Genomic DNA, 13,345 nt, shown 5'->3' on the forward strand with positions numbered 1-13,345 from the left:
ACAGACAATGTACTACTACCATTACTATAATATTATATCTTCTTTCTCTGATCAGTATGAACCAGACACTGTGGTACCAACAGACAATGTACTACTACCATTACTATAATATTATATCTTCTTTCTCTGATCAGTATGAACCAGACACTGTGGTACCAACAGACAATGTACTACTACCACAACTATAATATTATATCTTCTTTCTCTGATCAGTATGAACCAGACACTGTGGTACCAACAGACAATGTACTACTACCATTACTATAATATTATATCTTCTTTCTCTGATCAGTATGAACCAGACACTGTGGTACCAACAGACAATGTACTACTACCATTACTATAATATTATATCTTCTTTCTCTGATCAGTATGAACCAGACACTGTGGTACCAACAGACAATGTACTACTACCACAACTATAATATTATATCTTCTTTCTCTGATCAGTATGAACCAGACACTGTGGTACCAACAGACAATGTACTACTACCATTACTATAATATTATATCTTCTTTCTCTGATCAGTATGAACCAGACACTGTGGTACCAACAGACAATGTACTACTACCATTACTATAATATTATATCTTCTTTCTCTGATCAGTATGAACCAGACACTGTGGTACCAACAGACAATGTACTACTACCATTACTATAATATTATATCTTCTTTCTCTGATCAGTATGAACCAGACACTGTGGTACCAACAGACAATGTACTACTACCACAACTATAATATTATATCTTCTTTCTCTGATCAGTATGAACCAGACACTGTGGTACCAACAGACAATGTACTACTACCACAACTATAATATTATATCTTCTTTCTCTGATCAGTATGAACTAGACACTGTGGTACCAACAGACAATGTACTACTACCACTACTATAATATTATATCTTCTTTCTCTGATCAGTATGAACCAGACACTGTGGTACCAACAGACAATGTACTACTACCACTACTATATTATATCTTCTTTCTCTGATCAGTATGAACCAGACACTGTGGTACCAACAGACAATGTACTACTACCACAACTAATAATATTATATCTTCTTTCTCTGGTCAGTATGAACCAGACACTGGTACCAACAGACAATGTACTACTACCACTACTATAATATTATATCTTCTTTCTCTGATCAGTATGAACCAGACACTGTGGTACCAACAGACAATGTACTACTACCACAACTATAATATTATATCTTCTTTCTCTGATCAGTATGAACCAGACACTGTGGTACCAACAGACAATGTACTACTACCACAACTAATAATATTATATCTTCTTTCTCTGGTCAGTATGAACCAGACACTGTGGTACCAACAGACAATGTACTACTACCACAACTAATAATATTGTCTTCTTTCTCTGATCAGTATGAACCAGACACTGGTACCAACAGACAATGTACTACTACCACAACTATAATATTATATCTTCTTTCTCTGGTCAGTATGAACCAGACACTGTGGTACCAACAGACAATGTACTACTACCACAACTATAATATTATATCTTCTTTCTCTGATCAGTATGAACCAGACACTGTGGTACCAACAGACAATGTACTACTACCATTACTATAATATTATATCTTCTTTCTCTGATCAGTATGAACCAGACACTGTGGTACCAACAGACAATGTACTACTACCACTACTATAATATTATATCTTCTTTCTCTGATCAGTATGAACCAGACACTGTGGTACCAACAGACAATGTACTACTACCACTACTATAATATTATATCTTCTTTCTCTGATCAGTATGAACCAGACACTGTGGTACCAACAGACAATGTACTACTACCACTACTATAATATTATATCTTCTTTCTCTGATCAGTATGAACCAGACACTGTGGTACCAACAGACAATGTACTACTACCACAACTATAATATTATATCTTCTTTCTCTGATCAGTATGAACCAGACACTGTGATACCAACAGACAATGTACTACTACCACAACTATAATATTATATCTTCTTTCTCTGGTCAGTATGAACCAGACACTGTGGTACCAACAGACAATGTCCTACTACCACAACTATAATATTATATCTTCTTTCTCTGATCAGTATGAACCAGACACTGTGGTACCAACAGACAATGTACTACTACCACAACTATAATATTATATCTTCTTTCTCTGATCAGTATGAACCAGACACTGTGATACCAACAGACAATGTACTACTACCACAACTATAATATTATATCTTCTTTCTCTGGTCAGTATGAACCAGACACTGTGGTACCAACAGACAATGTACTACTACCACAACTATAATATTATATCTTCTTTCTCTGATCAGTATGAACCAGACACTGTGATACCAACAGACAATGTACTACTACCACAACTATAATATTATATCTTCTTTCTCTGGTCAGTATGAACCAGACACTGTGATACCAACAGACAATGTACTACTACCACAACTATAATATTATATCTTCTTTCTCTGATCAGTATGAACCAGACACTGTGATACCAACAGACAATGTACTACTACCATTACTATAATATTATATCTTCTTTCTCTGATCAGTATGAACCAGACACTGTGGTACCAACAGACAATGTACTACTACCACAACTAATAATATTGTCTTCTTTCTCTGATCAGTATGAACCAGACACTGTGGTACCAACAGACAATGTACTACTACCACAACTATAATATTATATCTTCTTTCTCTGATCAGTATGAACCAGACACTGTGGTACTAACAGACAATGTACTACTACCATTACTATAATATTATATCTTCTTTCTCTGATCAGTATGAACCAGACACTGTGGTACCAACAGACAATGTACTACTACCACAACTAATAATATTGTCTTCTTTCTCTGGTCAGTATGAACCAGACACTGTGGTACTAACAGACAATGTACTACTACCATTACTATAATATTATATCTTCTTTCTCTGATCAGTATGAACCAGACACTGTGGTACCAACAGACAATGTACTACTACCACAACTAATAATATTGTCTTCTTTCTCTGATCAGTATGAACCAGACACTGTGGTACCAACAGACAATGTACTACTACCACAACTATAATATTATATCTTCTTTCTCTGATCAGTATGAACCAGACACTGTGGTACCAACAGACAATGTACTACTACCATTACTATAATATTATATCTTCTTTCTCTGATCAGTATGAACCAGACACTGTGGTACCAACAGACAATGTACTACTACCATTACTATAATATTATATCTTCTTTCTCTTGTCAGTATGAACCAGACACTGTGGTACCAACAGACAATGTACTACTACCACAACTATAATATTATATCTTCTTTCTCTGATCAGTATGAACCAGACACTGTGATACCAACAGACAATGTACTACTACCACAACTATAATATTATATCTTCTTTCTCTGATCAGTATGAACCAGACACTGTGGTACCAACAGACAATGTACTACTACCACAACTATAATATTATATCTTCTTTCTCTGATCAGTATGAACCAGACACTGTGGTACCAACAGACAATGTACTACTACCACAACTATAATATTATATCTTCTTTCTCTGATCAGTATGAACCAGACACTGTGGTACCAACAGACAATGTACTACTACCACAACTATAATATTATATCTTCTTTCTCTGATCAGTATGAACCAGACACTGTGATACCAACAGACAATGTACTACTACCACAACTATAATATTATATCTTCTTTCTCTGGTCAGTATGAACCAGACACTGTGGTACCAACAGACAATGTACTGTACTACTACCACTACTATAATTATATCTTCTTTCTGTGGTCAGTATGAACCAGACACTGTGGTACCAACAGACAATGTACTACTACCACAACTATAATATTATATCTTCTTTCTCTGATCAGTATGAACCAGACACTGTGGTACCAACAGACAATGTACTACTACCACAACTATAATATTATATCTTCTTTCTCTGATCAGTATGAACCAGACACTGTGGTACCAACAGACAATGTACTACTACCACAACTATAATATTATATCTTCTTTCTCTGATCAGTATGAACCAGACACTGTGGTACCAACAGACAATGTACTACTACCACAACTATAATATTATATCTTCTTTCTCTGATCAGTATGAACCAGACACTGTGGTACCAACAGACAATGTACTACTACCACAACTATAATATTATATCTTCTTTCTCTGATCAGTATGAACCAGACACTGTGATACCAACAGACAATGTACTACTACCACAACTATAATATTATATCTTCTTTCTCTGGTCAGTATGAACCAGACACTGTGGTACCAACAGACAATGTACTGTACTACTACCACTACTATAATTATATCTTCTTTCTGTGGTCAGTATGAACCAGACACTGTGGTACCAACAGACAATGTACTACTACCACAACTATAATATTATATCTTCTTTCTCTGGTCAGTATGAACCAGACACTGTGGTACCAACAGACAATGTACTGTACTACTACCACTACTATAATTATATCTTCTTTCTGTGGTCAGTATGAACCAGACACTGTGGTACCAACAGACAATGTACTACTACCACAACTATAATATTATATCTTCTTTCTCTGGTCAGTATGAACCAGACACTGTGGTACCAACAGACAATGTACTACTACCATTACTATAATATTATATCTTCTTTCTCTGATCAGTATGAACCAGACACTGTGGTACCAACAGACAATGTACTACTACCACTACTATAATATTATATCTTCTTTCTCTGATCAGTATGAACCAGACACTGTGGTACCAACAGACAATGTACTACTACCACTACTATAATATTATATCTTCTTTCTCTGATCAGTATGAACCAGACACTGTGGTACCAACAGACAATGTATTGGAAAAGCTTAGAGAAGAGATGAGACTGAAGGACATAGACGCATACGTCATCCCTTCCTCAGACGCTCATCAGGTGAGATTTTGATGTTTTTTCCAACAAACGGCAGGGCCAGGGCTGGGAATTATGTTTCGAGGGAGTTTTTCGGAAACTTTCTCAGGGTATTAGCTAGAACCTGCCGTTGATATTCATTGAAAATTGCAGGAGATCATAGCAAATTTTTTCAGCTTTGAAAAATTCATTTGATTGTTACTGAGACTGTACGTCAAGATCTTTAAGTTTCCCGAGGCTGCTTCATAACTGTTTTCTGGTCAAGGTTTCATTTGTGTAGTTTTGCCTAAACGAATTTTTTAAACCTTTTTTTCCATTTTTTTATATCTTAAGAAAACTCAAAGCAGAGAGAGATTTAATCAGTCTAGTTTGACGCTAAGCTTCGGACACGTTTCAGAAGATATCTTCAATAATTCAATAGATTTTAATAGACTTCTATACAGTAATAGTGATCAACTTGTGGTATCGCCATGCTATTGCTGGGATTCAATTGTCGATTCTACGAAAACTCATAGCAACTGCTCGTAAACCTTCGCAGAAGCACCGTAGCTATTGGTGAGGACTGTCATGACAGCGCCCTCTATTTTCTATTTGGTGGTGGGGGAATTCATCCCATTGAGTGAGATCTCACACAGTGTTTTTCTTCACAAATCAGTCTTTGTGATACTGTACCTTATTAAACCATGCCTACTGTACATCTCACATGAGTATTTGTGTTACTTCAGTTGTTTTTCTTTGAACTATTTTAGAGCGAGTACCTTGCAGACCGAGACCAACGGAGGAAGTTCATGTCGGGCTTTTCTGGAACTTCTGGTAATTATGGATTGAAATGCGTTTGGTTTTCGATCAAGAATTATATCGTCTAGAGTGTTGATGAGGGTTTTCTACATCCATGCACTGTATGCAGTTTTTGTAACATACAGTCTGCGTGTCTCTCTGGAGTAGCTTAATGCCTAGCTTGAATGCAAACAGGCATCGCAAACATCGTCTATTCCATTTTACGATTGAACCCGTAATACCACCGCACAAAATCCAATTCATTGCCGACAAGATTGCATCCACAAGTTTAGCATCCTAAATTGACAACAGTTTTTAAAAGTCATTTTTGGAGAGCTTTTGACCTTTTCAAAAAATTGTTACCAAACTTCGGAATTGTCTCAGTTTTGGCAATTGCATCGGAGCTAAATTAGACGGTTGGTTTGAAGTTTGACCAAGAGTGCTGACCATTATTTGCTTCTCTAGCAGGATTGGAGGAAGGGGGGGTTGGGGAGGGGGGCGGGAGGCATCTCATTGTGGGCAATTGCATAAGTGTAAGCAGTTAATTTTTGTTGTAGTATGACCAAGAGTGACCAGTATTCTACAATATTTCGGGGTGGGGAAGGAGGGTGGGGAGGGCAATACTGACATGTTTGGATGGGGGCCGGGTTGGGGGTGGGGGGGGGGGAATATGGGCAAATAATACCAATGGTTATATATGTAAATGCTTACAGTATGACCAAGTGACAAGTTCTCTCTGATAACAGAGCTGTAACAGTATACTTTTCATCAGTAGCAACTATTTTTCTTCTGTACAGTCAAAATTTCTATCAAGGTGAAAAACTCCTTCTTTCATATTGCTCCATTTTGGGTTTCAGAGAGTTGATTTGTTTTAACAGAATGTACTTTGTTCCCTTTTTTGTTGTTGTTATTGTTATTGTTGTTGTTGTTGACAGGTTTAGCCATTGTTACCCGTAACAGACAATACACCTCAAGAAACAAAGCAGCCGTGTGGGTGGATCCCAGGTATTTCATCCAGGCAAGACAAGAACTGGATTGCAACTGGTTATCGATGGAAATAGGTAATTTAAATCGATTAAAGAATGACATCAGATGTGTAGTCTTTGTGGGCCTCTCTTCCTTACTCTCGTTATGTGTGTTATCAATAAATTTAGCCTAAGTTGTAGGGAGGTGTTAGGATCTGTCATATGTTTTACAAGATATAATTAGCCTGTACAATACGTGTAATGTTGGTAAATAACGATGATCATGTCAGCGCCTCAGTTTAATAGGCGGTACTGTAACAGCACCCACCTATTTAGGTAAATTATAACGACCGTTAAAGAACCTTGGTTAGGTTTTATATACAAACAGTATGAAACTATATATATATGTGGTATATATGCTGTATATATATGTATGCTGTATATAAAGCCTAATAAACGATGTTTAACAATTTATTTGCTCTTATGCAAAACAAAACATTTTTCCAGAATTTTTTTGTTTGCTTAATACAATACCATCAAAAATGATGGATTTGTGAACGAGAATATTGTCTGCTGAGTAGGTGGAAGAAGCAAATACCTTCAGTGATAAGTGTGGATATATGATATCATCACATTATTTACATAACGTGAACTTTAGAACTTGTTGAAAATGATGGTGCCATGTAGTACATGTCTAGTAATAAATTAACCTTTGTATTTGTCATTTCTAGAAGTACGAATGATCTTCAGTTATTAATCCCCTCCTGATAAGAAAAATCATGGCAACTCTTCTTGTTGAGTTCTGAAGTAGTAATAATTAATTTACCATTTGAACCATTTGCAATCCTTAAAAAGTTAATCCTTAAAAGGAGTATTGCATTTGTTACTTGAATTGTTTTACCAAAGCATACAAAGATAGCATTGTATGAATACTAAAGCATGGCAGAGCATTACTGAAAAAGAACTGAATCAAAAATTCAGTTTCCAGTTTTAAAGTAATATTTGCTATGACACAGGGATGACACAATGGGGAGGATTTTTGTCAAGATTGGCTTGATTTAGTTTTTTGGTTTCGATGATAATCGTAACCTTTGCAATCATGCGTGTGTGTATGTGTGTGTGTGTGTGTGCGTTTGTGACGCCCAGCTTGTAAACACGATATCTCAAGAAGGGAAGCTTGGACAGTTCTCATATTTGGTACATAGGAGTATCTTATTGAGTACAAGAAGCCTATTGTTTTTGGTGTAGGTCAAAGGTCACTTGGGGTCACCAGGGGTCAAATAGTGAAAAGCTTGTAAACATGATATCTCAAGAAGCAAAGCTTGGATTGATTTCATTTCTGGTATGTAGGTTGACCACATTAAGTACAAAAAGCCTATCGTTTTTGGTGGATATCGAAGGTCATTTAGGGTCACCAGGGGTCAACTTGTAAAAACCTTTTCATAATATACGGTATCTCCCATCGTCCAGCCTATAAGTATATGACATGGGCGATTCGCCTCATAAGAATAGGAGAGCCTACTGACAATTGAAAATGATCTTACGGGCATCCGTAGATTTGAATCTGAACTCGCGACAATATCCCCATTGACTTAAGTGTGTCGCTAGAAGTCCTGAATTGCTATGTACATATCTACATACATGTACAGTGTCTTCCAAGGCTTGCTTGCAGACCATAGATATATAAAAGTGCTAGAGCTACTTCAACACTTGTGACTCATCCGTATGGATATTTTGCTAAAGAGTTGATGTGATTTCGATGGAATAGTGCACTTGAATGGCGAAGCATGCCTTCTCTAGAAAATATTTGTAGATCATTGGTAGTTCTGGTTGGATGTAAGTTGCACAGGTACCACGAATTTCAAAACATTTCTTGGCCAGCTGCCAAGGAGAAACTAGGTCAAGCACCTGTGAACTTGAGATTTGCTTTCACTCCATGGAGTTGGCTGTAATGTTGGCCTAGTTTTTCTCAATAACTTGTGAAACTACCATTGACAGGGTGTGACAAGGTTGATATTTTGGGACTAGTTGTGAATGGGGTAAGGGATTGTTTCAAAACATAACAGTCATGTGATCCAATGTCAACAAAGGTCAATCAGGGGTCAAAAACTAGTATTTTTGCAATAACTTGAGAACCAAATGTCCATTAAGGTTGGGAGTTAAGCTATTGTAATACAATAGTAGACCTGCATTTGGGTGACCTTTGACCTCAGGTTGACCTCCAGTGACCTGTATTAGCTTCTTTCAAGTTGATTCTTTGAAGTTTTGTGGGCATATTCCAATCTAAATTGTCCATAAGTGGACTCCTCTGCAACCTTAATGTGCGAAGTTATTAGAGATTTGGTTTGGTTTGTAATACTTGGTGTGCTGATTCATAACATTGAGTACAAAGAACCCTACTGTTTCTAATGGAGGTGTGTATAACCACGTACAGACTGACCTGTGTTAGCATGCCATAGTGTTATTGTAACAGCTAGTTCTGGTTATAGTAACAAGCAGAAGTCTAGTGCATTGAAGTCATCGAAACCTCAATGCATTTTGCATTCTGGTTTGGTTTTCTGTATCTGTTTTCAGGGGAAGAAAATGTTTTAGAACCGGATGACTGGTTAACAGGTGATACCTACGATGAGTCAGACGATAGGCATGCACAGCTACCGGATAATGCTAGGGTGGGCTTTGATCCAACCCTCCTGGATATCAGTAAGTACCCCATGGTAGGCCTGCACAGCAACCCCGATGGGTGGAAGGGTGGGCTTTGATCTAATACTCCTGGATATCAGTAAGTACCCCATGGTAGGCCTGCACAGCAACCCCGATGGGTGCTAGGGTGGGCTTTGATCCAATACTCCTGGATATCAGTAAGTACCCCATGGTAGGCCTGCACAGCAACCCAATGGGTGTTGGGGTGGGCTTTGACCCAACCCTCCTGGATATCAGTAAGTACCCCATGGTAGGCATGCACAGCTACCCAATGGTTGGAAGGGTAGGCTCTGACCCAACGCTCCGTAATGTATATCAGTAGGTACCCCATGGTACCAAAGACTTAATTCAAATGTCTAACTGCACATTTTGGCTTTGATAATAATGTTCAATGTTTTTGATATTGTTTTGTTTTACAGTAACATACTTTGAGTGGAACGAAACATTCATCGACTCACCCAGAGATATCAGGCTCGTTGCCTTGGAGAGGAATCTCATCGATATCGTTTGGGAAGAGCTGGTTGGTGGAGAGGAAAATCTCCCAGAGTACCCTGGAGAGGAACTCATTGTACTGGAAGATGTCTATACAGGTAAGAATGCACAGGAAGTAGGATTGGAAACAGCCAAAGGGCAGGGAGGGGGGGGGACTGGTGCATTTGCAGTATGGTTAGTTTTTCTCCTGGAAGGTCTCAGAAGGTTTTGTATTCCTACCCCCCCCCCCTTATTATGGATTAATACCCCTTTGTTACTGTCTCATGTCCTCTGTATGTAGTGTCCTCTGTTCTGTTTTATTGTTTTAAAGGTAGATTTTTGCGAGTTTTGGGTCTATTGTATTTTCGGATTCTGAAAAGGGAACACTATGGAGTCACTCTTGCCAATCTTGAGAAATTGTGATGGGGACTGCGGATTGCAAAGTCGACATTGACTATGACAGGGATTGCAAAGTCGCTAATTAGTATTACAGTTAGATTCGTCCAATGCGGCAGTATATTTTACTCAAAACCGAAGCCAAAGTGAATTAATCAGGTCACACATCCAGGGTCTATGCATGTTGAGTTCTTCAGTACCGCCCTCATTACCTTTCAGGAAATATTTTGTACTGTAGGTTTGATTAGTATTAAGCAGAAACATTTATTGTGTACTTTTGAGGAAAAAAAAGGCTAAGGCTCAAAGTTGCTTCATTTGACTATTCCATTAGGACGAAATTGGCAGAGCAAGATATTTTATGATGACCCCAACGAGGATTTTGAATACACCGTCCGACAGATTATGAACGAGAGGAAGGCTCAAGTGCTTGTCATCCACAAACTCGATGAGATAGCCTGTAAGTTCGGCATTAATCTCTTTTTTTTTCTTTTCGGGGGTGGGGGGCGGGGCTAGAAGGTATGTTAATATGGGTATCAGCATTTCCTGTGTCCTCACAACAAAAGCACCTACACTGTTCCTTGTTTAAAAAAATAGTAACCAAGGAACCTTTTAAAATTGGCCCATCCTGAAAAACTGGCCACTGCCGGTACGAGTGAACCTATATATTACATGTGGAGTTTTAATTCATTGTTTTCTGTTTTTATAAAAGTAATTTAAGTTCGCTTTTGGTAATAATGTATATATGTGGTTTTCTTGATGTCTTTAATATGTAAAACATACCCCACCAATGTACTTGTTTAATTTGAAATTCTTCTTATATATTTTTTTTAATTTCTGACTTTTTTCTTCTTGCTAGGGTTATTTAATCTCAGAGGGGAGGACATTCCTTTCAATCCAGTCTTTATTTCGTACTGCATCATCACGAATAATGACATCAGGTTGGACATTTTTTTTTTTTTTCTCTGAAGTCGTAGTAATATTTTCATGTTTTTTTTTGGAAGGTCTTCACATCCAGTCTTGTCTATCGTATGTAATCGTTATGGATATTGCAATTTGCATAAGATAATTAATCCAGTAATTAATAAATACTCCTGTGGTATATTAACGATCGTTAACATGTACATGAATATGAAAGCTGAGAGTATTAGTAAAATGAAGGTATCAAATAGCTGTTCCCTGCCTGTCAACTAGGAAGTAGGAACTTTTCATTTCCACCCCCCCCCACCTCCATTCTCTTAATAGTCAACAGTGCAATTTTAATGGCATTCTCCAGTCATGCCCAAAGACTAGAGAGTGTGCTGTACTGGTTGGGTCCTATCTACGTTCGTGAAAACTTTATATACCGCAGAATAAGACTGCAGATCATAGTGGTACCATGAGTTGATCACGATTAGTTTAGACAATTTCATTCGTAATTTATTAAAGAAGAGGTCTTTTGAAACATATTTTGGAAGTTTCAAGTCAAAGTAACTGTTTCAAGCGCCTTAACTTTGTGATTTCTAGAGTATGCTTTTCCATACCAAGATACTGTTGTTAAATGGAACCATGAACTAGTCGATCACCCCAGCGTGTCAGTGTGCAAGTTCATGGGACGTTTTTCGCATTTTTGTGAGCATTTTTTTCACGCACTCATGTTACTTTAATTGGGGTATCACTTTAAACAGAACAGATCATGGACATTCAAACCAAATATGACAGTCCCCTCTGTTGAAGTAGTCGAGAGCCCATCATGACAGTAGCTCTTCATGGTATTGCTCATAAATAATTTCAAATGATATTTCCTTGTTTTTCTTGACAGGTTGTACATGTGGGATGGAACGAGAAGGACCGATAGGACCCGATACCCGGACGTTTACGAACACTTAGGCTTAGGCTGTAGCTCGGGGGGCTGTAAGTAATTTCGAAACTTTCTCATTTCACCTTTCTGTTTTGTAGCATAACAGAAAAAAAGAGGAGTTTAATTTACTGGAGTTGGACAGAGTAAGGGAAGACAGAGCGAAGCTACTTCTTCACGTGATATAAATTGTGAGGAGTTTTCCGAAATACTTTCTTTAAAATTGACATTAAGGGGTGTCCAATCAGGCCATCCAAATCAAAATAAGGTTTTCCATGGCTGTTATGAAAGGATTGCCGAACTGTTTGATCATAAGCGATCTTTATTTGAATAGGAACCAATTTTTTTATATTTAATTGTTGACTAGACGGACGGGCGAACGGACGGACAGATGGATATCAGATATCAGATTGCCAGTACAATGTTGTATCAGGATAAATTAATAATAATGATAGATGTGGTTTAAACCTTTACCTGGGGAAATACTAAATATACTATTTATAATCTAACCACATTTCTTACCAAGCCATTATCAACATAATCTTCACAAAGCTTTCAAATTGTCAAATACCAATGTGCTTCAAATCCCTGAAATGTTGTCACCTCTGGATATTTTGAAATAAAAGACAAAAACTATTGTAGCATGACAGTACTACTGTTCGTCGGGAAAGAAAAAAAAGCACCAGCCCGTATTTTCTTTGATAGAATCACTCTTTAAAATTCTGTACAAATATAGTAAGTTTGCATATTTATTTATGAAGCATATAGAAACATTCATTACAGAATGTCTACAAACTCTGCACCATGTATTGTGAATAAATGAAACGGCAGAAAGAAGAAGGAAAGGGGGAAATAAATGTTCCTTGGTCTTCCTACACAGCAAGCTGCATATCTCTACGAGGGTACGAGGACTTTCTGGATGACATGACCGCCTTTGGAAGAGGTTCAAGAACAATTTGGCACAGCGACGAAACCAGTTTTGCAATTTACGACAGGGTCAGGGATGTAAGTCGGTTCGGTTTCATCTTTCATAAATCCTGGGATAGATTTGGATCTGTGTTTTTTTTTTGGTTGGTGGTGAGGTGGGGGGGGGGGTGGAGGCAGTTTGGTTCCTGGCCCTCGCTAATTTCCATCCACGTTGACGTCTGATGGATAAGTCTGGGAAGAAATAATGTAAATTCTCAATTAATATGAACAACATTACAAAGTCCTGAATACTTTTGGTAGGTGAGAAAGATGGT

General features: G+C 37.7%; 1 protein-coding gene across 1 annotated transcript in view; it reads left to right on the top strand.

Moving 5' to 3' along the window:
- LOC139962545 (xaa-Pro aminopeptidase 1-like) overlaps nt 1-13,345 on the top strand; it is a 39,818-nt gene that overhangs the window by 10,856 nt on the left and 15,617 nt on the right. Inside the window, exons 3-11 of the mRNA XM_071962634.1 lie at nt 4,875-4,985; nt 5,711-5,774; nt 6,674-6,799; nt 9,278-9,403; nt 9,823-9,993; nt 10,602-10,727; nt 11,127-11,208; nt 12,069-12,160; nt 12,985-13,109. Coding sequence (XP_071818735.1) covers nt 4,875-4,985; nt 5,711-5,774; nt 6,674-6,799; nt 9,278-9,403; nt 9,823-9,993; nt 10,602-10,727; nt 11,127-11,208; nt 12,069-12,160; nt 12,985-13,109 — 1,023 coding nt within the window. The remainder of the gene's footprint in view (nt 1-4,874; nt 4,986-5,710; nt 5,775-6,673; nt 6,800-9,277; nt 9,404-9,822; nt 9,994-10,601; nt 10,728-11,126; nt 11,209-12,068; nt 12,161-12,984; nt 13,110-13,345) is intronic.

This window comes from Apostichopus japonicus, chromosome 21, assembly GCF_037975245.1.
Source record: "Apostichopus japonicus isolate 1M-3 chromosome 21, ASM3797524v1, whole genome shotgun sequence".
NCBI classification, from domain to species: domain Eukaryota; kingdom Metazoa; phylum Echinodermata; class Holothuroidea; order Aspidochirotida; family Stichopodidae; genus Apostichopus; species Apostichopus japonicus.